This window comes from Scyliorhinus canicula, chromosome 1 (genome assembly GCF_902713615.1).
Source record: "Scyliorhinus canicula chromosome 1, sScyCan1.1, whole genome shotgun sequence".
NCBI lineage: Eukaryota > Metazoa > Chordata > Chondrichthyes > Carcharhiniformes > Scyliorhinidae > Scyliorhinus > Scyliorhinus canicula.
In genome coordinates, this window is record NC_052146.1 from 72,989,705 (window position 1) to 73,015,830 (window position 26,126).

The 26,126-nt window shown below is 43.7% G+C and overlaps 1 protein-coding gene across 1 annotated transcript in view; it reads right to left on the reverse strand.

The window, feature by feature from the left end:
* rab35b (RAB35, member RAS oncogene family b) overlaps positions 1 to 26,126 on the reverse strand; it is a 63,192-nt gene that overhangs the window by 10,996 nt on the left and 26,070 nt on the right. Inside the window, exon 4 of the mRNA XM_038793211.1 lies at positions 3,104 to 3,228. Within this exon, the coding sequence (XP_038649139.1) occupies positions 3,104 to 3,228 (125 nt within the window). The remainder of the gene's footprint in view (positions 1 to 3,103; positions 3,229 to 26,126) is intronic.

Below are 26,126 nucleotides of genomic sequence, written 5' to 3' on the forward strand. Positions count from 1 at the left end.
GAGTCATAGCACAAGTGAATTAACTAATAATTCTTAGCAAAATACCCTTAGTCTTCGGCCCTTGGCTGCACAATAATTACAGTCACCAGGTTTGTAAATATAAAAGCAATTACTTTTTATTAACAAGAACTGTAATGAAATATGCAGCAAATACAACTGATTAACTAGTATCTAAACCCCCATTTTATCACAGGAACATAGGAATTAGGAGAAGTAGGCAATTCAGCCCTTCGAGCCTGCGCCACCACTCAATCAGATCATGGGTTCTCTCTTCCTGGTCTCAAATCCACCTCCTTCCCTGTTCCCCATTTCCCTTTAACGTGCTATTTTTTTTTTAAATCAGAAAATAATTTTTTCTTCAGAAATTACATACATAATGACTCAGATTCCACTGCACGATGGGGCAGCCAGTTCCACAAACTCACCACCCTCTGAGAGAAGTAGTTCCTCCTCATCTCAGTTCTAAAATCTACCTCCTCTCAACCTATATCTGTGACCTCTCGTTCTGGATTGCCCCACAAGGAGGAACCTTTGATCAATGTTTACTTTATCAATCCATTTTAGTATCTTATATACTTTGGTTAGATCCCCTCTCAGCCTTCTAAACTCCAGCGAGTATAAGCCCAAACGGTTTAATCTCTCCTCATACGTCAATCCTTTCATCCCCAGAATCAATCTGGTGAATCTTCTCTGGACTCGTGCACCAGACTCTTCGAATAGGCGCCAGAACGTGGCGACTAGGGGCTTTTCACAGTAACTTCATTTGAAGCCTAATTGTGACAATAAGCAATTTTCCTTTCATTTAATTTCAATGCCATCACATCGTTCCTCAAATAAGGAGACCAAAACTGCACACAATATTCCAGATGTGGTTTCACCAACACCATACAATTGCAACAACACTTCTCTACTTTAAAAGGGGACAAAAGTCTTTGGTTCAGATGGTAGCTTCTAGCACCTTACGCCACTTTATCAGTTTGAGGTTTTACTGTGATACATTCTGGTCTCGGTAGTTTCAGAATTATACCACTCACAGCCTTTCTGAAGTATAGCACTCACAGCCTTTCTGAAGAAAACACGGAGGAGAGGCTCTAGGTCCTTGTCCCTGTGTTTCCTGGGGTCAAACTGAGCTCCTTGGGACTCTGAAAATCATTCCACTGGGGCAGGATCCAATCACCACCCATTACCAGGCAGAGTATGGCCTTTTTGCCAATTAATTTGCCACTAGCCAATCAATTGAGCCGAGTCCCACCCCATCTCTCCATCTGGTGCCAAAGCTCCTGTTCAAACTAGCAGAGATTTCTCTCCTGCAACTTCGGCATTCCTCACCCCTCTCTGTTGTTCGACTTAAAGACACATGTCCATTAATCAACCATGGATCAAAAATAACAGCAAAATAAAAGAAAGGGGAAATAAGGGAATAAACCGGAAGGACCCTTACAATATAATGAGGATGGATGAATGGATGTGTGTTTGTGATTTATGTCTCATAATTACAACTTTGTTTCACTTCTTGGAGGGAGATTCCCTTATTTTCCATTTATTTTATTTTGCCGTTATTATTTTGATCTATGGATGTTGAATGGAATATACCTTTAAGTCGAGCAAGAAAGTGAGGAACTCAAAAGTTACAAAAAGTACACGGTGCTAGCTTTTGAACAGTCAAACTCAGAATTTCTGGCACGCGAGTGATTCAGTTCATTTGATTGGCTGGTGGCCAACGAATTGGCAAAAGGCCGTATTCTGCCTGGCAACAGACAGCAATTGGGTCCTACTCAAGTGGGATGGTTTTCAGAGAACCAAAGAAAGGACAGTCGGGTCCTGGACGCTCAAAGAAGCGGAGAGTCTCTCTCCCTCTTCAGATAGCTGCAAAGCTGCTGTATTTCTGAACCTACAGAGACCCTGGATGAATCTACAGTGAAAACCATTACAGACTGAAAGCAGAAACTTCTAACTGAAAGCCTAGATTGAAGGAAGGTGCGCTGGAAGACATCCATCTGAAACAAAGACCCTGATCCTTTACTTTCATCATTATTTTTATACCCTTTTTTTCCCTCTGTTTCTCGATCTTGTGTGTGTCTGTGTATATATATATATATATATATATATATATTATATAACAAGAGGGTGGGGTGAGTTAAAGAGGTGGGTTAGGAGTTAGATAATAGTTAACCAGTTTTATTTGTTGCATTTAATTATAGTTGTTATTAATAAAATTAAGTGTGTTTAAATGTACAATCCTAATGAATGTAATTAATGGGCAGCCAAGGGCCAAAGACTTTGGGCGTTTTTCTAAGAATTGAGTGTTAAGTCGGGCTGGAATAGACCCGCGTACTAGCCCAGGGGGTTGTAACAATGGTTATATGAAAAATCTGTACCTAGAGCACAACAGGTACTCGAATAGTGAAATATTTCTGTGCTAAACCCACGGAGACCAATCGGAGGATCTCTAACACAGGTAATCCAGTGCTCACAGATTGTTACAGGTGAAATAGGACCGTTCACATGCTTTAGGTTTGGAATTAAAAAAAAAACACTTTAGTCCAATGTTGGATAAATCCTAAATCGGAACACAGATGTGTTATGATTTGTCGATTGAACTGCATGTTCTGCATATTATTGGGAAAATGGATTTAAACTTTAGAAGTGGCTCCCCCGAGGGTTCAGGATACATACACACCCACAAATACAACAGAAGCTTGAAGAACCTCTATCCTAAGTAACAAAAGCTTCAAAGAACAATCAAAATGTTGCATTATTTCCTTGGCAGAAATGTTCCCTCTAATTTCCTCTTGCTGCCTGTGACCCTTTGCAATACCGCATGGTACTGTGAAGACTAACTCATTTGTGCATGCCCACATCTTGAAGGGGTTCCTGGTCACCTTGGCCTTGTTTCCCCTGCATAGTAAATTCTATACCGACATCTGGCCGTGCCCCCCACACAGCTTAGAGGGAAAGTTGCTTGGGAGTGAAGGGCCACAAATGAATGAATGAGTGGCATACCCTCATTGTGGGTGAAGCAAAATAAAAGAGGCAAGTTCAGGTAAACTATCAGGCAAACCCCAGATGTTACCCTGGGGCACAATGGCAATTTTATACATACCTAGTATTCGACACACATCATCACAATTCTGATTTATTTCGTGTAACCATCGCTTGACATTTACAAAGGATTCTGCGCTGGTGACATCATATACTACTATAACCCCGTGAGTGCCTCTGTAATACCTGCCAAACAAGAAGAGGTAAAAGTTATGAGACACAGATTGCTTTTGGTATAGTCAATAGCCTATTACACTTTTAGTGGTGTACGTTTGAGAGACCACGACGCCTACACCTGCCCGTATTCCTTATGTTCATTCACAGCCAATGTGGATAGCCAACAAGTCATTGAGGGAATCAAATCTCATCTCTCAAACTTCAACCCTATAAAGACTAACTTCCAATTGAGCACATATTCCAGATTGACACACAGTGCAGTAACAAGGGAGGGCTACAATGTTGGAGGCACTGTTTTTTAGATGAGATGTTAAGAGCTTGAACACATGATGTACTGATTATGTCATCGTCAGTTTGGGCTGACTAACAATCAGTCTATCCTTGCAGCCCGTGAGAAAACACTTTCTAATAAAGTTCTTATTTGTACCGTTGTAATCTGCAAGCCTATCCTTCAACAATACCATAAAGAAACTGGATGAGAAATCTAGAAAAATAGTTGATCATTGCACAGGCTCCGAAAAGGATTAGGATGAAAAACTGTGTTACACCAAAGCTGACAACGGAGGAGGTACCGAATAACAGCAGCAACCATAGAAGGAACCAAAAATTAAATAAAGATTTTGGTGCAAACAACATCAAAAGAAGCTTGCCACATGCTCTGGCTGGAAAGTCCTGGGACAGTGTTCCCTCTACTATGGGTAGCAAGTAACTGCCAACAAAAGGTTAGAACTGGGGGTGTTCCAAACTCGAAAGGGAACAGGCTAAGCTCAGGGTTACCTTGTTTGGATAGAAAAAAAGTGAGGTAGTGCTAAAAATTCAGTGGCATATTTATGGCAAGCCTTCATATAGTAAAATGGCGAGAGTTTGCAACGCGTGGAGCCATATGATGAAAACACCAAGTTCTGGAGCCCATACACTGAAAGATTCGAACATTCTATCCAGGCGAAGAAATTTTGGCGGACACAGGAGTCCCGACTTAACTGAGCATGATGGTGATGGTGGTGGTGGGGGGCGGGGTGTACTGCTTTCAACCTCCTGCGAGGTCTGGTGCAACAGAAAAAGCAGGCTCAAAAGCTTATGGTGAGATTGAAATGAAAAAAATGAAATGAAAATCGCTTGTCACAAGTAGGCTTCAAACAAAGTTACTGTTGTGGAGGTAGTGCCACTTCTCACTTTAACCTTTGGTCATTGCAGAGCGGTTCAGATTCCATAAATGTAATTAACAAGATGGTGAATCGTTCACACAATTCATAGCTACTTTGAAGAAATTAGCTGAACACTGAATTTAGAGATATCTTGAACAACATCACTAGAGACAGAATAGTGTGTGTGCTCAGATCTAAAATAGGCCATTAACGGTAAACAACTTCAACCTAAAAAAACACTTTAGAAGTCGCGATCTCCATGGAATTAGCAACTAAGGAAGCCCAACAATTAAGTCCGAGCATTAAAATCTACAAAATGTCAGCAGAGACCTGAACACTGACACAGGTTCAAAATTGCCATTAATGTGCAAAACTGGGCACTCGACAATGGTTTGCTGGAGTAAAGATGCAAAATGCAAGAATTGTGGTAAAATGGAGGACATTGAACCTGCTTGTTGGAGAAAGAACAAGTTTCAAACTAGAATTATAAAAAGCAAGAACCAAATATACGAAATAGAAAGCTGGAGGGAGAAAAATATCCACACGATGCAAAAATGGCGCAAAGAAAGGACCAGAGTCACAATCAGATGACAAACTCTCCTTGAACGCGCTAGCCATTAGGGGCATCACAAACCATTACTGGGTCACTCCTTTGCTGGACAACTGGTGAAAATGGAGGTGGACATTGGCACAGCCGTTTCATGGTATCAGAAACTGTTTACCATGGCGCCGTTGCCGCTCCCTCCTACGAGGTATACCACGAGTCCGGTGGCGGCGGCTGCCCTCAAGATTTGGGGGCAGTGGAGGCGACATAGGGGGGGAAGCGGGGGGGCTCGATGGAGGCTCCGCTAAGGGGGAACCATCGGTTCGTCCCGGGGAACATTGGTGGGGGGTTCCAGGGTTGGCACAGAGCGGGCATCAGAAAGCTGAGGGACTTGTTCATTGATGGGAGGTTTGCGAGTCTGGGAGAGTTGGAGGAGAAATTTGAGCTCCCCTCGGGGAACATGTTCAGGTACCTGCAGGTAAAGGCGTTTGCTAGGCGGCAGGTGGAGGGATTCCCTTTGCTTCCCGCGAGGGGGGTGCGTGACAGGGTGCTTTCGGGGGTCTGGGTGGGGGATGGGAAGATATCTGATATCTACAAGGTAATTCGGTAAAAAAATGTGGTTCAATATCGAAAAACAAAGGATGAAAAGCTTACGAGAGATGCACATGAATGCTTTGACAAAAATGAAGTCATATATACTGGAGAATTTAAAAATGTTCTCAAGTTGATGGCTATTCACGTGAGCGAGAATCAAGGCTCAGGCTTGGCTCATACGAGCTGCACAGGAAGGAAGAAGTGTCCTTGAACTGTTTTGTACAATCCAGCAATAGGAGCTACTCAGATGGCATTCTGGTTATATACACCATGGCACGGAGCTGACTCATGCAGACCAGATGGTCCCAGGTTTGATTCGATCTGTGCAGAGTTCTCATCTTCACGGGGGCGGCAGTAGCGGATTTGCAATCTGCATCAGTCAGTGCCCGAAGCTCAGGGGTGGGGGAATGGTAAGTGGGTTGGGGAGGGGAAGAACCAGTCTTGGTTACTGGCAGCTTTCTTTAAAAAAAAGGGCATTCAAACAAGTTGCAGAAATGGATAGATGTTAATATGCTGCTGGAAGAAATACCATTAAATTATAACTATATGACTTCATTTTTGTCAAAGCATTCATGTGCATCTCTCGTAAGCTTTTCATTCTTTGTTTTTCGATATTGAACCACATTTTATTCCAGAATGCTGAACCTTTGTCTTGGTCCCAGCTGCTTTTTAGAGCTTTTTCAGCAGCTATTATCTGTTCCTTTAGGTTTTTACTGGCATCTAAATTCTAAGAACTATCAGCTATAAAACCCACGACAAATTGAGGAAGGGAATGTCTCTCTGCCACAGTTTGACTAAGGTTATGAGTCATAAGGGCAGCTGACTCCTTCACTGAATCTGGGGAAGGGGAAAGAGGGCTGTCTGTTGCATAGCTTCACACAGGAAAAGGAATTGGCCATTCAGCTCCTCAAGCCTTTTCCCACCATTCAAATTACACCTTATTCATGTGTCTTAATTCCACTTATATCTGCCTTTCCTCTGTATCCACTGATAACTTCAACCAACATAAATCTACCTACATCTTAATTTTCAATTAACCCCCAGCAGCTACAGCTCTTCTAGTGAATGAGCTCCACATGCCCACTACACCATTTCATCACCACACCTTCCGGACTTCATTCTCGATTAGCCTGGCTTCAATTTTAGGATTGTGACATTCCAACAGCGCAACCTGATGGCTGGGGAAAGCTGTACCTGCATTGACATTAAATGCCCACAGTCTGGAACTCTGGATATCTTAAAAATGACATCCAGTATTGCTGCATTCAAAAGCAGTATCCTGTGGATATTTAATCAAACATAGAAGTGTTAAATCATGATCTGCGTCAACAGTAAGTCAGTGAGTAGCACTCTCGATTTGGAGTCAGAGGGTTGTGCACTCCCGGCATCTCATCACAGTGGTTTGAGCACATGCGCTGATACAACAGTCTGTACTAAGGGAGTGTCATATTTCTAATGAGGTGATTAAACAGCCTGCTCCAAAACTTGGAGATAAAAGATCCCATACTTCAAAAGGAGAGTGGCTAATACTTACGTCTTCAACCAACATCACTAAAACTGATTTTCCGACATCAGTCATTTTCAAACTGAGGGTCGTGACCCAAGGGTGTGCGCAGGCAGGTATCGGGAGGCTTTCAGAATGCCGGCCATCCCGCGCATGGGTGCCCCCTCAGCAGTGCGCATGTCTGGAGCCCAGTGGGGCAGACCGCCTCCTTCTGGTGTCAGCGTGCTGACCCAGGAGCAGACTTTTTAAAACGTTTTTTAAAAAATTGATGGGAGTCTTCCTGCCTGGAGTGTACATGGACGTCACGTGCCCTGGACTGGAGAGAGATTCCTCCATTTTGTTAATAGCAAGCAAACAACAGGACTAAAGAATTTTAAATGTTTAATTTCATAATAAGGAAGAGAAGGCTAGAGACACAGGCCAGGATTTCACAACTAAATCTGGAGAGAACTGCTCAGGAGAATCCACCCCAGGACAAGGCAGTGCTGATGTGAGCTCCAGGGCCTTTGGTGAACAACCCATTAAGAAGCTGAGATCAGGAACAAAGCAGCATAAAGATGTTTTTTTTAAGGTATGGCTTTATTAATTGTGCCAATGCAAATCAGGATGCAAAGCCCAAGTGCGTTATATGCAGGGAAGTACTGGCAAATGAAATTTTAAAAACCTCAAAACTTCAAAGGCATTTGAAGACTAAGCACCAAACCTCTTGATTTTTTTCAACGGATGCAGTGAGAATTTAAATCGTCAGCTGAAGTCCTTAGCAGAAATGTAACATTAAATGACAAAGCAAGTGAGATCGTGGGCACCAAGCAGGCTCACCAATCACATTAAAGGTATGCAAAAATGGTGGGTTGAGAAGTTTGGCTGGTGTGGGTCGCGAAGGATGGCAGGTTGGTAAAAATGGTCCCGGGCAAAAAAGTTTGAGAAGCACTATCCTACATCATCACGTTGAGGAACTGTCTGCGTGCAGTCAGACTGTGGCATTTCCTACATCAACAGTGACCACACTTCAAGAGTACTTCATAGGCTATAAAGTGCTGTGGGTCATCCTGAAGTTGTGAAGGTGCTATACAAATGCAGGTTCTTCTTTCTTCAGAAGTACAAGCCCTTCCCTTGACTATAAACTCGAACCAACAGAGGTCCAAATAATAAGAAGCCAGCCACAAAGGAACAGAGGAGGGAGGATATGCCAAAAATACAGACTTTTCCATAGAGATTAAATATTAACATAAATGAGGAACATTTTTGAGAATGTAGTTTTTGTTCCAATTTAAATGTCAGCCCCCTTCAATCTCGTTTCCAATTGAGCACAAGTCAAGTTTCACAAAGAAACTGAGTTCAGTGAGGAAACCACAAAGTCTGAGCGTATTTTCTACATACCACAGATCTATGTCTCAACATCATTGGCACGTTCTGTGAATATGAAAATCTGTCCTTGCACCTGACCACATCCATCACTCAATGGCAGAGAGACAAAACAACAGATAACTCGCAATGCTGCAGAGGCCTCCTGTGTAACTTAAATCTCTGGGCACACGGCAAGTATCTCCTCCATAAGTTAGTTCCTGATCACGGCAGGTGCCTCAGTTATATGAAATGAAAATCGCTTATTATCACGAGTAGGCTTCAATGAAGTTTACTGTGAAAAGCCCCTAGTCGCCACATTCCGGCGCCTGTCCGGGGAGGCTGGTACGGGAATCGAACCGTGCTGTTGGCCTGCTATAAATTACTTCCTGGGCACAGCGGGGATCTGCATTTCACTATCTGCTTCACCATCAACAAGTACTGAACATCATGAAACGCAGACTGTTTTTTGTGCAGTAGATAAGAATCAAATCTGCTACAGACATTGAAGGCCAATACAGCAACACTGACATTCAAATTGGAGGACATCATAATCTTTATATAGAATTTTGGTTCAACCTACTCTATAGTGTTGTGCCTCTTTCTGGTCTGCCCTCAACGAGAGCTACAAGAAATAATTTAGGGCAGCACGGTAGCATGGTGGTTAGCATAAATGCTTCACAGCTCCAGGGTCCCAGGTTCGGTTCCCGGCTGGGTCATTGTATGTGCGGAGTCTGCACGTCCTCCCCGTGTGTGCGTGGGTTTTCTCCGGGTGCTCCGGTTTCCTCCCACAGACCAAAGATGTGCGGGTTAGGTGGATTGGCCATGCTAAATTGCCCGTAGTGTCCGAAAAAGTAAGGTTGGGGGGGGGGGGGGGGGGGAAGATTGTTGGGTTACGGGTATAGGGTGGATATGTGGGTTTCAGTAGGGTGATCATTGCTCGGCACAACATCGAGGGCCGAAGGGCCTGTACTGTTCTATGTTCTAAAGAACATAGAACTTTAAAAAAAAGTTAAGTGCCCAAATCTTTTCTTCCCAATTAAGGGGCAATTTAGCGTGGCCAATCCACCTACCCTGCACATCTTTGGGTTTTGGGGTGTAACCCACGCAGACACGGGGAAAATGTGCAACCTCCACACGGACGGTAACCTAGAATCGAACCAGAGACCTTGGTGCCGTGAGGCAGCAGTGCTAACCACTGCACCACCGTGCCACCCTGGAGAAAGCTAATTAAATGAGATGAAAGTTATCCATAGCTGAGGAGTTCCTTAGGAAAACAATTCAGTAGTTCGCAAGGTGAAATTTTCCAAGCCATGCTTGCATAAGGAAGCTGCGCTGCAGCTGTTGAACATGGTGGTGGGTAACAAACAGTAGAGGGTCAGGGCACGAAAAGGGACGGTGATACAGATAAGCCATGGTCTGACCAAATAGCAGAAAACACGCAAAGGGCTGAACGACCTACGCCTATTCCTACGTACAGAGACTGAGGGGAGGTGGGGGAAAGAACACAGAGTCCATGGAAAAGGTTGAAAACAAAAAGGAAATTTGCCTATACTGTACCATCTGGTGTTTAACTTAATTGGGGGAGGGGATGGGAAGCCTGGGAAGATCTGGGAGCACACCACAAACTCGCGCCCTAGCAGTAAAAATGTGGAGACCAGGGAAATTAAAGACAAGGGATCACAAACTAGAATAGGGAGACAATTAAGAAAAGTTGTTATGCAATGAAGGCAACCATTTACAATACCAGCAATACTCAATAGCTTACTGTTCACATTGATATGTGCTCATCCAATACCATGGAGTTGTCATGGACACCAATTACTCCAACTGACACTAGCAACCAGTAGGGATTTTCCCTTATTTACAACACACATCTGACGTACACCCAGGCTGACAGAGGAAGAAAAAGACTTGTGGCGAAGGACATGCACAAAAGGCATAAGCCAGCCTTGTACGTGGCTACTGATTTTCAATGATCTGGTGACCGTGGGAAAATAAAGGCAGCCAAGCTCAGGAACAGCTTGGCACAAAGCACAGAATTCACTTAATGCAGAAGGCAAGCGAATGAAAAGTGGGCACCAGAAAGTGGCCCCCTGCAACAGAGGTCATTTTGATTATACCTACAATCTTTGGAATAAAAAAGGTTTAAATTTCTGTAATTATGTCTGATGTGCTCCACAGATCAGCAAAGGCCTTTGTCATCCTCTGCCACTGCCCTCAGCACTCTTTCCCCACAAACACAGACCTATTGGGCTGAATGATCTGCGACACATGTTATATATCCGTAACAACACAACAGATCCTGCTATTGTTCAGTAGCTGATCTCACATTGTACTCTGTGGAATAACCTCCTGACCCCCTATCCCTCAGGAACAATGAGAGGTTCAATTTTACAAGCTGGCAGCTCTTAACTGCTTGGCAGAGGAAGGGCCACGGCACTGGGAGCACATCTCATCTGATTTCAAAACCCACTCGCATGTCGTAAAACTTAATACCTTCGCCAGATTTTGATTTTTACATTTTGCTCAGATAAAGGCGAGCCTTCATGACAACGCATCAACATAGGAAATGATTGCTGAAAAGTGATGCAGTGGAATCAGTAAGGGATGTGGAGGGTGGAAGTAGATTAAAGAAAAGCAAAAGGCAGTCATCAACAGCACTGCAATTTAAAACAACCCTAGGGTCACTGCTCAAGTCATTAACTTGGAGAGTTTAAGCCACTTAATGATGGTGTCGCCGATAAATTGAAATGTAAAGGAAACAAACCTGTGTTTCTGATCATGTCTGGAATCCCTGATAACTCTTGCTCAGAGAGGGCGATGTCAGTTAGCCTGCTAATAATCTACCTGGGACTAGTGGCACACCAGCATGTATAATATATATTAAAAAGTAAATTCATTTAAATTTTTTTTTTTAAAAACCCCCACCCCCACACTCAATTGTTTGTCTTTTGCACCAATTTGAGATAAACAAACAAGCATTATATGCTTAGATGTGGTGGCTAATTGGCATTTGCACAAAAAAGTGGTCATCAGCACATGGTGTTAGTCATACAAAACAGGGAACAGGACATTTGGTAATCCCAGGTCTCTGAATGCTGCCTGCCTGATGCCCCAGACAATACTGTAAAAATGCCTTAAAAAGCATTTCTGCGAACAAATGCAGACAAAGGGTTGCATGCACGGAGTCAAATTGAGAATTAATTGCCTCCATGCTGTGTGCCACCGTCTCTCAAACTATGCTCAGCACTAGAAGATCCAAGGATTGAATTGGTCTATCAGCAACTACTTAAAACCAGTAATGGCATGCACTAGTGGAAAAGCTAATAACATTTTGATGCCTATTCCATGCATTTCCAATTCCTACAATTTGCAAGATTAATTTTTTTTACAATGTGTTTTGATATGTCACAAAAGGATTTTAATTTTACAAGTTCCTCAATTAAATGTGACCTGTCAAATTCAGGTAGGTACCACATCTGAATTGGAGATTTTCAGAGAGTACAGGGCACATACAGCAGAGCTTCAATCAAAGTCTCCCAACCATTAGACCTTTTGTTTTACACCAAGGTATGTGCAGATCTGGGATCCACATTGGGAATGGTACCATTTGGCCCTGCCATTTTGGCGCCGATCTATTGGCGCCGTTTTTTTTGGCGCTGAATTGGTTTGGCGCCGATTGTTTTGGCATTCAACGATTTGGCGCTGGATCTTAATTACCTACTTAATAACCACTTTTAAAACCAACATTTTAAATGTAGTTCTGTACCTAGTTCCACCAAAATTCCACCTAGTTCTGTAGCGCAACATACTCTTAGAATTTTACTCTAAAAATTTAAAAGTAGTTAAGTCTAATTATACTTTACTGATTCTCATAAAAATTTATGAGAATCAGTAAAGTTTGCAGAAATGGCTGAAAGTATTTTAAGTAAGAAATACAAACCTAAATTTTCTCACAGAATAAAGGTTTCGTATTTTTATCCTAGTTTAATTTAATCCATTTATTTACATGCTTTGGCGCCAAACCGTGGTGGGCCAAAAAAATGAGCACCATAACAACTGAGCGCCAAAAAAACGGCGCCAAAAGATCGGGGCCAAAAAAGGCGGCGCCAAAAAGCACCCGACCCTCCACATTATAGGAGGGATGTGGTAACACCGGAAAGGGTGCAGAGGGGATTTACCAGCATGTTGCCTGGGTTGGAGAGTTTTAGCTATGAAGACAGATTGGATAGACAGGTTGTTTCCTTACTGCAGTCCCGGAAACTGAGGGGGGACCTGATTGAGATGTGTAAAATTATGAGAGGCCTAGATAGAGTAGACGGTAAGAAACCTTTCCAATTGGTGGAGGGATCAATAACCAGGGGCATAGAATTAAGGTAAGGGGCAGGAGGTTTAGAGGAGATGTGAGGAAACGTTTTACCCAGAAGGTGGTGGGATTCTGGAACTCACTACCTGAAAGGGTGGTGGAGACAGAGACCCTCATGACATTTAAGAAGTGTTTCGATGTATACCATGGCATCGTAAGTGCACGAAAGTTGCTGGAAAATGGGATCAAATATTAGTGATTGTTTTTGACTGACTCAGATGCGATGGGCCAAAGGGCCTTTTCTGTATTCTAGCCCTCCGACTAACTCTTGCACAGAACTGTATGATCTGGTGATATATACAAAATAGAAGAGGGCAGTATTTATCCTTTCTGGCATTCGGATGGCCATACGATGAAATCCGTATTTTATCATATCTGAAAATAATTCAACCGACAGGTCCTAGAAGTGCTTTTAGATACTAATAATAATAACCTTTATTATTGTCAATGAAGTTACTGTGAACATCCCCTAGTCGCCAGACTCCAGCGCCTGCTTTACAGAGGGAGAATTCAGAATGTCCAATTCACCAAACAAGCAAGCCTTTCGGGACTTGTGGGTAGAAACCAGAGCACCCGGAGGAAACCCACGCAGACACAGGGAGAATGTGCAGACTCCACACAGTGACCCAACCAGGAATCGAACCCGGGACCATGGCGCTGTGAAGCAACAGTTCTAACTACTGTGCTACCGTGGCACTCCTGTAGGAGTAGGATATTTGTAGAGTACAGTAGGATTAGAAAACTTACACAGCCACGGGATATCAGTTAATTTATATTATTTTAAGAATAAGAGGAGAAATTGTTTTCGATATTAATGCCATTTTCCTTTGGGCTGTTCATGCCTGATACCGGACCATCAGTGGAAGGTTTTGCAACTTCCCACTTGGTACTGTGCCTTGGGAAGCGGAAGGGAAGCTGGTAGCTGAACACAGGTTCAGGCTGGGGAGGAGCTCATGTCTGCTTTATGGTTATGGATCGTGAGCTCATGTTTATCTGTTCCCTGGTAACTATGGTGAGCACAGCACAACAAAAAGGATACAAGGCTCTGCAGTTAAAATTATACCCATCATTGCTGGAATAAACTCAAACTATATACATGCATGGCTCAAGATGTTTTGTAAGAAGTAAGGATTCAGTTCCATGAGGTGGTTAGGTAGTTTGTGAGCTGCACCAGTGGGAGATGGTGACGCAGTGGTTAGTACTGCTGCCTTGCTGCCTCAGGGACCCGGGTTTGATTCCAACCTCGGGTAACTGTCTGTGTGGAGTTTGCACATTTCTCCCAGTGTTTGTATGGGTTTCCTCACACAGTCCAAAGATGTGTAGGTTAGGTGGATTGGCCATGCTAAATTGCCCCTTAGGGTGGAGCTGCAGGTACAGGGTGGGGGATTGGGCCTAGGTAGGGTGGTCTTTCGAAGGGTCGGGGCAGACATGATTGGCCAAATGGCCTCCTTCTGCTGGGATTCCATGATTGTAATTCAATGACAGTCACCTCTGACCGTTCTCCTGAACATGTTAGCTCAGCATCTATTTTAATTTAGAGTACCCAATTATTTTCTTTTTCCAATTAAGGGGTAATTCAGTGTGGCCAATCCACCTAACCTGCACATCTTTGGTTTTGTGGGGCTGAAACCCACGCAGACATGGGGAGAATGTGCAAACTCCACACTGACAGTGACCCGGGGCCGGGATTGCACCCGGGTCCTCAGTGCCCTTGCAGCAGTGCTAACCACTGAGATATTGTGCCGCCAGCTCAGCACCTTCAACACATGTCTAAAATAGACTACTGTTGAAATAGAGTAAAGCACTACCTAAAAAATCCAATCCCGGGACTTCTGGTGACGGTGACCTGCTGAGCAGTCACACATCAGGTGGCTCTCCCCCAGAATACAACCAAATAGGCACTTTTTTAGCCCGGAAATTCGGACTTATTTCACCTACAATTAAGAAACGGGAGAGCATAGGAACAACATGCCAGCAAATGGGAGCTTGGTCAAAGTGGCAGTGACGGAGGCGTTGGGTGCCATGCAGAGGGCAATCGACGGAATGGGGAAGAAGCTGGAAGCTCAGGGGAGCTTCCTAAAGCTTCCCTGAATCCTAAAGTTGGAAACGGAATTAACGGATTATCAGGATCAGGATCAGGAGAGGATCCTGTGGTGGGCAAAGCAGACGAAGGCACGCAGCTGAATTAGAGTATACCAGGACATTGGGACAGACCTGGCAAAGCGCAGGGCCGGGTCCAACCAGGTGAAATCGGCCCTGTACAGGAGCAGAGTGAGATTTGGAATGCTGTTAGGAGCCAGGCTCTGGGTCACGTTCCAAAACAAGGAACACTATTTTATCACCTCGGCAGAGGCGGATGAGTTTGTCCTGGGAAACTTGTACGCGCCCAACTGGGACGACATGGATTTTATAAAGACGACCATGGCGGAAATCCCTACATCAACACACTCCGACTGTTCGTGGGGAGGGACTTTAACTGTGTACAGGACCCATCGATAGGCCGATAAAACCCCAGAATGGGGAAAAGCACAGGCATGGTTAGGGAACTGGGAGTATCATGGAGCAGATGGGGGCTGTGGACCCATGGCGGTTCCTACACCTTGGTGAGAAGGAATGCTCATTCTTTTCACCGGTACACAAGGTATATATCCGTATTGACTTCTTTGTCGTAGGAAAATCGGTGCTTCCAGAAATAGTAAGGGCGAATACTCTGCGATAGTCATCTCCGACCACGCTCCACATTACATGGATAAGAGGTTGAAAATGGGCCATACCCCCTACAGAAGCTGGACACAGACCTCTTGGCCGACATGGTCTTCTGCCAGAAAACATCACAGGCCATAGGCGACTACTTGACCAACATCCGGAAGGGGAAAGTCTCACCTTCCACATTCAGGGAGGCACTGAAGGTGGCGATTAGGGGAGCGATTATAGCCTACAAGGCTCACAGAGTCAGGGGATAGTGGGCGGCAAGGCAGCAAACTGATCGACTTCATGCTGGAAGTCGACAGATGGCACTCCGAGGCCTGACCACAGAGCTTCTGGTGGAAGGGAAAAGAGCTACAAATGTACTTTAACCTGCGATCAATCAGGAAGGCAGTGCACCAACTCCGCCAGACACAGGTGACCTTTTATGAACAGAGAGAAGGTTTGCCATCTGTTGGCTTACCAGCCAATTTAGCCCAGGTAAAGGACAGCAGAGACAGACTGGTAGCTGAACCAAAAAAGGCCAACCAAGCATTTGAGGCCTCTCCCAGGGACTGTGTACCTCCGAGCCACCCGATGGGAACGCGGAAATGAAATGGTTCCTCGATGGACTGCACATGCCAATTGTGGCGGATGATAGATGGAGGGAGCTCAAAACACCAACTGGAAAAGGTCATGGAGAGCATTAACTCCACGCAGGCGGGAAAGGCGCCGGGAACCCACCTCTATAAAAAAAATTTGCACCTCCTCTGGCCCCGCACCTATGGGAGATGTTCGCAGACAGCTACCAAGGGGCACTTTGCCTCTTACGCTAACACAGGCCACCATTATCGCTGATATCCGAGAAAGACAAAGACCCGACGGAATGTGGATCACATAGACCCATTTTGCTGCTTAACGTAGATGCGAAAATACGTGCAAAGGTTCTGGCCAAGAGACTGGAGGACCGTGTACCAGAATTGGTCACAGAGGACCAGATGGGCTTTGTCAAGGGTAGACAGCTAACTGTCAACATCAGATGGCTGCTGAATGTGATACTGACCTCATCCGGGGAGAGAACACCAGAGGTGATCGTCTCCCTGGACCCAGAAAAGGCTTCAACAGAGTTGAATGGAAGTACCTCATATAGAGGTATTGCAGCGATTTAGGCTCGGGAGGAGGTTTACCTTGTGGGTGAAACTCCTGTACAGCACCCCCAAAGTGAGCATTCGGACCCACACCACCAGCTCGGAATACCTCTAATTGCACAGAGGCATGAGGCAGGGATGTCCGCTGTCCACGTTTCTGTTCACCGTGGTAATTGAACCCGTGGCAATTGCTCTGCGAGATGAGAGATTGGAATGGTATCAGAAGAGGCAGAGAGCACACAGTCTCACTCTATGCACACAACCTGCTCCTTCACATCTCAGACCTGCAGAATGGCTTGAAGGAAATCATGAAGCGCCTGGAAGAGTTCAGGGGTTTTGGGGCTCCAAACCTAACCTGGGCAAGTGCTAGGTACTCCCCGGTGAACCTGAACGGAGGTGTGACAGAGCTGGGGGGGGGGTCTACTATTCAAACTAGAACAAAACTAATTCCACTCCCTGGGGTTCCCGATAGCCAGAGACTGGACACGGATCCACAAGTGGAATCTGACCAGCCTGGTGGATGAAGTTAAAAAGGATCTACAGAGATGGGATGCACTCCGCTCTCACTGGACAGAAGTAGGGCGGGGACTTTGGAGCTAAGCACTAAATAGGGCCAACTCTATCTCCTCCTGTGCAAGGGAAAGCCTCATGCAGTTTAAAGTGGTGCAAAGAACACACCTAACCAGAACCCGAATGAACAAGTTCTTCCTGGAGGTGGAGGTCAAGTGTGAAAGGTGCCAGGGCGCCCAGCCAACCATGCCCACATATTCTGGACCTGCCCCAAACATGTTGGGTTCTGGATAGCCTTCTTCAAGGCATTGTCCAAGGTTATGGGGGCGAGGGAGGAGCCGTGCCCGAGAGTGGCAGTCTTTGGTCCAGCCAGAGCTACATGTGGGGAAGAGGGCTGACACCCTAGCTTTTGCTTCCTTAATCGCACGCCGGACAATCCTGCTCAGCTGGCGATCAGCAGCACCTCCCACAGCTGTGGACTGGCTGGCAGGCCGGTTGGAATTTCTCCATCTGGAGAAGATCAAATACACCAACCTAGGGTCGGATGACGGCTTCCACAAAGCGTGGGGGCTATTCATCAGCCAGTTCCAAGACCTGTTCGAGGCTAATAGCGGATAGGAAGTGAAGGAGGGCAGGGAAGGGATCAATGGGGGCAGATGGGACCACACAGAGCCGATAGGAACAAGGCGCGGAGGGGAATGGGGGGAGCAGCAAGGGGAATATCAGAAGGGGACATGGAAAAAGAGCGAAGAGGGGGCCCCACAAAGCCATAGGGGCAACAACAAATACAGGATGAACAATAGACTATAACATACGATGGAAGAAAGGGCCTAACTTGAAGCTCGAGTAACAAAAAGGGGAGGGAAGAAAAACATGTTAATTGTACATAATAACTGTCTCAACTGTCTCTATACAACACCTGTGTATAGTGTACAGGTGTAAAAGTCAATAAAAATATTTTTAACAAAAGGTCCAATCCTGCTCAGATTCAAGTTAGCTATCACAGCTGGGTCAGGTGGTCGGTGATCAAATAGCTGACACCTGCAGACTAAAGTTCGCACATTTAATTGGGCACTTGGTAGAAAACTCTATATTCCCACTGAAATTATCCAAAAAAAGCTGATGAAGGACTTTTTTTAAAATCCTGAATAAATAGCATTTTTCCGACCGCTGTAGGTAGATAGAAAATAAATACATTGATGAAATTGACATATGAAGATAGCTTGCATCTTGAAGTCAGGGCATGTCTTTATAAACTTGTTGTTACACTCCATCCCAGGCAGCAGGACTAGGGACAGAGATTTATGGTTTTGGCAAAGAGAGAGCAAGAGCATAGAGAAGAAGAATTTTTTTTAAAAATGTTAACGTCCTGGAACTCTCGTGTCTAAGAAGGCTGGTGGAAGCAGAAAGAGAATTGGACAGGCGCTGGAGGGAAATAAACTTGCAGGGTGATAGAGTAGGGGAGTGGGAGTAAGTGGATTGCTCTAGAAAGCCAGCATAAACCCGATAGGCCAAATGGTCTCTGTGCTGTAATGACTAGCTTCATAACAACTTTCTCAAAACATGCAAAATAATTGATGCCTGTCCAGAATTTGTTTAGATAGCCATTACCTACTTCACTAAATTAGCAACAACTCATAGTATACCAACATAAATTTCTAATTTCCTGAATAAGTATGAATAAAACAAAAAAGGTCATTGAATAAAACAAACAAAAAAAAAAGACATTGGCTTCCTTTCAATAACCATTTTCAAATTTTACATTACATCTCTCCAGCCCAAAGCGATTGCTACATAGTGTTGAGGGGAGAGAGATTTTACAGTGTAAAAATTAGCTTTTTCAGAAAAGTAACCATTAGGCAGAAGATTAAACCCAATGGCAGAAAAAATGAACAATGCTGCGAAAAGGTACAATTAGGTTAGAAGCAGTACATCACTTTCCAGTTCGAGGAACTGCCATGTGAAATTTCATGTGCTGTGCTGCTCCTAATTGCACGTACATTAAAGATACTATGTGACATAGATTGGGCAAATTAAATAATTACAAACCACAGACACAAACCTCCAAAAGAACAAGATGGAAAAAAGCCACCAGAACATCCTCCAATTCAACACTGATGAGGCCAAAAACACATTGTGCATCTTGCTTCAGAAACTCCACGTCCTAACCACCAATTTCAATTTCCCGACCGTGACACAACACAACATCATTGCCTGTCCTGAGCTTTGAACCCATCCAGGCCAACTTCAAAACAACCAAAGTGCCTCAACCAAAACTTTCATCCATGCTTCCATCACTTCCAAGTTTGATTTCTTCAATGCTCTTCTTGCTACTTCCACTGTACATTCAAACACTACTTCACCCAAACCGCTGCCCCATCATATCGTGTGCGAAATCCCATTCACCGAACATCCCTGCTCTTGTTGTCTCAGTGTGGCCCCAAAGTGCTGAGACTGACAGTCTTAGAAACCAAGCTATTCTTTCCAAGATGGCGCCGGAGCGAGGCGACTTCTTGCAAGCTGTGCCCAGCATACCCTCTAATTCTATATTTTACTCTCGTTATATTCTGCAGTCTCTCCTTCCTTGCCTATGTGCTGTATGCATTGTTTGTACAGCATGCAAGAAAGAATACTTACTGTATAACAATACATGTGACAATAATAAATCAAATCAAAAAGCCAGATTTACGAATACCACGAGCTGGGGCAGTGGAATTGGAAGATCAAGATATGAAATTAAAGACTCAATTTAAATAGTGACGTTTGTTGCAGGCACTGAAATGTACTGCATGTAGGAACAATGGGCAAAATATGTCACATAAATTGTGCTAAAATAGTTAATGAAATGCAAAGGTGTCTAGATGTTAGTAGACGTGGTGGTTATTGCAGAAACAAGGGGAGAACAAAAACAGTGGAAGCCTGCACTTGGGATTACTGTATCCAGCCCCTAATAGTTGAGACACAAAGGAGGTAATAAAATAGTGTTGTGTTTGGTCTTCTATATCTTATGAAGGAATCCACCAAATACCTCAACTTCTCCAAACCAGAATTTTTATTGAGGCTTGTGTGGTAAGATAGCATTTGTTACAGAGCATGTTACCATGGAGTCTGCTTATTACTCCTCTGGAATCTGCACCTAGCACCGATTATTGACTTGTATGTGTTGTTACCCTCTCAATATTCTTCAGATGACCGGATGCATCTCCCCTTCTATGGTAGTCACTGGTCACATGACCTCATCTCAAGACCACATGGTGTATCTCAACTGCCACCTACTGGCTGGAGGTCACACGCCATTCATCCATGATTTAGCCCATAAGCATACCACCACAGAAAGGAACCAAAAGGTTTGAGTTAGGAGAAAGAAGGGGCATGACTTTGGCGCGTCAGCCTGTAAAGGTGGCACAAAAGTCTTCGGAAATGTTAACATTACCTTAGAGCACCCAAACATCAGCTTTCCCTGATCATCTGGAGAAAAAGATCAGTTAAGGGAGTGGAAAAGGTAAATCCAGACTATTACAAATTCAGAATAAGCAACAGGAGCACTGGTTCTCATTAGCAAAAGGAAAATTAGGGCTGATCATTAGGTCCTTTACAGTCAGTGCGCAACACACAGAAAGGACCAACAGATTAGAGAAGCAGAGAATCATAGAAAAGTTACGGCACAGAAGGAGGCCATTGGGCCCATCTTGTCCATGCCAGCACGAGGACATCCAGGTGCCCTTTCTACTCCCACCTTCTTGTACTGGGATCATAGCCCTGTAGCTTAAGAGTACTTAAGGTGCAGATCCAGGTACCTTTTAAAAAAAAAGTTTAAGGTCTCTGCTTCCACCACCAACTCAGACAGCAAATTCCAGACTCCCACTACCCTCTGCGTAAAAAAAGCTTTTCCTCATGTCCTCTCTACACCTTCTGCCACTTATCTTGAATCTGTGTCCGCTGGTCTAGAATTCTCCACCAAGGGAAACAATTTTATCCTGTCCACCCTATCACTTCCCCTCCTAATTTTGTACACCTCAATTACATCACCCTCTTTGTTCCAAGGAAAATAACCCTAACCTATCCAAAAAAAAACACATTGCACAGGAGGAATCTAGGGCCTTTCAGGATGAATGGACCAAGATGGGTCAAATAGCTTTCTTTATTCATAATTACTATCATCACTACATTAAAGGTAGGTCATGCTGACTGCACAACTATTAGAACCAGACAAGATTTTAAGGCTGTTCCAGACAAATTAAATAATTGAAAATGAAAAGTGCCAGCATCAACTGTAATTGGACACTCCTACTTTCAGTTCAGCTCCAGCAGCTGCAAGACTGAGACCAGCTCAGGTCCTAATGTGTGTACACTTTACCCTGCATAGCCAGATTGTGGCTGATAACCATAGCCCGTGTTCACAAACAGTTTAATGCTTTAAACAAAACAAAAAAATCTCCATTTACTACTCTAAATAACACTCTACCTCTCCTTCCAGCTTGAAGACAAATGTAAAACATAAGGATCAGCCCAAAGGCTAGCTGGAGTCAGCAGAACGCACCCCAGTGGAGACAGAACTTCCTGTAACTGCACAAGTGTGGCTTTCACCAGCGGATGTCGACAAGAGGGAGTGCCTTTGAACCCATTGTGGAAAATGAGAATGAAGTGCCTGTGAATCTGATAAAAGCAAGTACTGAAACTCTTTCTGAAACAACCACATGAAGAGTTTAATCACTGGAGGTAAACGAAGGAAAAAATAAGAAACGGGCTAGTCAAAATTCTAATCACTCAGACCCTGAATTACTACACCTTACCCAACAGTGAAGCGTGTGAATGCACAAAATCAAGAAGGAAAACAGAAAGACCACAGTGCATGAAAACCAAGTGCCACATCACTGTGACACGACCATGGTTAACCTTGCACAGGACAGCTATCTGAATTTTGGTGAAACTACTAGAAGGGTGCACATTAAAGTGCAAATTTATCACCAACATAGAAGAACGTATGTAATAAGGATGGTGGCTGGGGATCAAAGCTTGGCCAGAACATAACACAGGGTTGGGAAGAATACCCAACCAGAAGACAATCACCAATCTGTTAAAAGAACCAGGTTCGAGACAGTGCAGTCAATTATGTACACCGGCTGAACAAATTATACTTCTCGTGACACCATAGTAAAAGGTGACGTTCTCATCTTTTGCAGCATAGCATAAATGCTGTCACCAATACAGACAGGGCATGAATTAGGACTTTAGATTTAAAGGTAGTCAATCCTGTCTGGGTGGGGAGGCCTAGAGACGAGAGGGTATGGACCATGCAGCCAATAAAAAAAAAAGAGCCATCAGGCAGTTTCACTTACACAAGGATTACAGTCAACTATAAATTCCAAATGCTTTTTTCCAACCAGTCATGGGTTCGCTGACATGAGGGTAACTCCTTGACTTTTCACTAAAGTACCAAAAACAAGGTCACTGCATAAACCACCTTCCCTTAAACTCAGGGGTGCTATCCAGGATCTTATATCAGAAGTGAGCTAATGTTTGCCGATGGATTCTGATCAATTGGGAAACCATTAGATTTAAACCACAAAAGCTACACCCGGGTACCAAAACTATTTGCAAGCAGGCCTAGAGTCTAGCCTCAAATTGTAATGGCAGTCTTCAGAATGCTACCAGCTCAGAGGCCATCAGTTTCTCCTCATCATCCAGTGAAGAGATCTGAATTGATCATCTACCAGGGAACACACTTGGAATCGTTCCAGAGCTATTCTAAAAATGGCATGATTTCAAGATAACCACTTCAAGCCAATTTACACCACTCTCTTTCAAACCTTCTGTTAAAGGGCACTTCTACAGATGAGAATTAACATTTTTGTTAGAGAGGCAGTCAATGGAAACTACCAACAGTGAATCAAAAAGTTGTTAAACATTGTTAGCAGCAATTTGAGCTGCTGCTAAAACTACTTTCATTCTACCTTTAATTTCCTGTCTGTGGTCCTACACCAGGCTGCCATAGCAAGTGATGTCACAAAGCCCAAACCACAGTATGTTACCAAATCGAGCCTTGCAATGCTTCGGGGTCAGGCGGATGAATTTATTCCAAAATGAACACAGTGAATTAGAAACATAGAAAATAAGGGCGAGCCTTTTCCACCATTCAACACAATTGCAGCTGATCCTCTATCTCAATGCAATAACCCTACTCTCTACCCTTTGATGCATTTAGCGTCCAGAAATCTATTTTTTCTGAAATACATTGCGACTTGGCTTCCACAACCTTGTGGTAGAGAATTCCACATGTTCACCACCCTTCTGAATGAAGAAATTATGCATCTCAGTCCTAAATGTCCTACCCTGTATGCTGAGACCATGACTTGTTCTAATTGATTTGCTTTATTGTCACATGTACCGAAGTACAGTGAAAAGTATTTTTCTGTGGCCAAGGGAATGTACACAGTATGTACATAGTGGATGAAGAAAATAATCAACAGAGAACATTGACAAATGGTACATCGACAGTGATTGGTTACAGTGCCAAAGGGGTCAAACAAAGCAAATACACTAGATCACCCAGCCAGGGGACATCACCCCTGTATCCAGTCAGTCTGTCTGGCCTGTCAGAATCTTACAGGTTTTAATGAGATCCTCTCTCAACTCTTCTAAACTTCAGTGAATACATGCCCAGTCAACTCAACCTCTCCCCATACGACAATCCTGCCACCCCAGGTATCAGTCTGATGAACTTTCGCTGCACTCTCTCTATGGCAAATATATCCTTTCTTAAAGAAGGAAACCAAAACTGTGCACACTACTCCAGATGTGGTCTCAAGAAGGCCCTGTGCAGCTGCAGTAAGACATCCTTGCAATGAAACAAAAGCAGAAAATCGTGGGCAATCTCAGCAGGTCTGACGACATCTGTGGAGAGAAAGAAGGGAGCTAACGGTGAGTCTGGATGACTGAAAACATCTTTGCTTTGAAGGCCAATATACCATCTGCCTTCTGAACTGCTTGTTGCACCTGCATGCTTGCTTTCAGTGACTGGTGTATGCCCAGGTCCCTTTGGACATCAGCTTTTCAGATCGATTACTATTTAAATAGCACTCTGCCATTCTGTTTCCCTGTCTTAAGTGGATAGCTTCACATTTATCCATGTTATACTGCATCTGCCATGTACTTGCCCACTCACTCAATTTGTCTTAATCGCCTTGAAATCTCTTTACTACCTCATCACCTCTCACATTTCCCCATAAAATTACCCCAGAACAATATACTACTGAATCCAATCAGTACTAAAACAACTGGTACCAAATGTGATCATCTAATACAATAAATAATGGCATATACAAACTGTACCAAGAGACCAAAACTCCAAAATTAGAGAACAACATCTGGCATCAAAGCTTTGGCAAAGGGTCACCTGGACTCGAAACGTTAGCTCTTTTATCTCCCTACAGATGCTGCCCAACCCGCTGAGATTTTCCAGCATTTTCTTTTTGGTTTCAGATTCCAGCATCCGCAGTATTTTGCTTTTTAACATGCAACTTAATTTGCCCAATTCTATCACACAAATGCTTTAGTTTCACAACATATAGAGAGCATCACTCCCAACTAATGAAGTTTACTTAAATCTTGGGTTCCCAAATTTTAGTAACACAAGATAATTCTTGTGTCTGTTCACACGTGTGTTCAGAAAAGAAATGCAGCTTGATAAAGAAGAGATCTTTTTAGCCAACTTGCTGTAGACCAGAGTAAAGGAGCATCGGCTTAAAATTAGAGCTAAGCCATTAAGTACTGGTGTCAAAGGTGTTGAGACAAGGTCAATTGTAAATTTTAAAAGGAGCAGATTTTGTGACAATATTATGTGCTAGGAAATCAAGTCGGCTAGATAAAATACAGATCGGTCATAACCTACTTGAATGGTGGAACATTCTCGAGGGACTGATTGTATCCAGTCACTATGTACAAGTGAATATTATATAGAAACCTTATTTGCAGCATAGATTAATTTTTTAATAATCTTTTGTCACAAGTAGGCTTACATTTACACTGCACTGAAGTTACTGAGAGTGGCGATTGCATATTAATAAAGTGTCTCAGAAACCTCCAGCAGCATAGAAAACAGCAACACAATGGATCAGAATACAAACATTTCCAGGGACAATGAGAAGCGTGACTAAAACAAAAAGGCCAATATACAAGTTGAATATCGGACAGCGCCCGAAGATCCAATTCCATGCTCCATGACAAAAATTTGAAATTAAAGATGTAATTGGGGGAGACTGTGGCGTAGTGGTAATGCCAAATTAATCCTGAGGCTCAGGTTAACCTTGCAGGGGACAAAGATTCCAATCCTGCCACGGTAACTGGTGGAATTAAAAATTAAAGTGCTAATCTGGAATTGAAAAGCTAGATTTAGTAATGGTGAGCATGCATCATCGTTGATTTGTTGTAAAAACACATCCTTTGATGAAGCAAATCTGCCATCCTTATGTGGTCTGGCCTACAGGCTGATTTAGCACAGGGCTAAAGAGTTGGCTTTTAAAGTAGACCAATGCAGGCCAGCAGCATGGTTCAAATCCCATACCAGCCTCCCCGAACAGGTGCCGGAATGTGGCGACTAGGCCCTTTTCACAGTAACTTCATTTTGAAGCCTACTTGTGACAATAAGCGATTTTAATTTCATTTCATGTAACCCCAGGCTCACTGCAATGTGGATGGCTTGAATTGCCGTCTGAAATTACCTCGTAAGCCATTCAGTTCAAGGGCAATTAGGAATAGACAACAAAATGAGCGATACCCACATCCCACGCAAGATGCAAAGGTTTCAGTTGCCATAATCTTCCAAAACTAACTGAACATCTTTGACTGAACAGAAACCCTAAGATCATGTTGAAATCACTGCAGAATACGTAACAATTTAACAACTTGGAAAGTGTGCTGCATTTATATGCCACCTGATTTCTTCTGAGTGGAAAGTGCTAGTAACAAAGCCAATAACTAGACTATTATGAGCGTCAATGCCGTTTTGTCAAATCTCTCAGTTCCAGAAAGCCAAGGGGACAGATCAATTAAGTTCTATTAACTG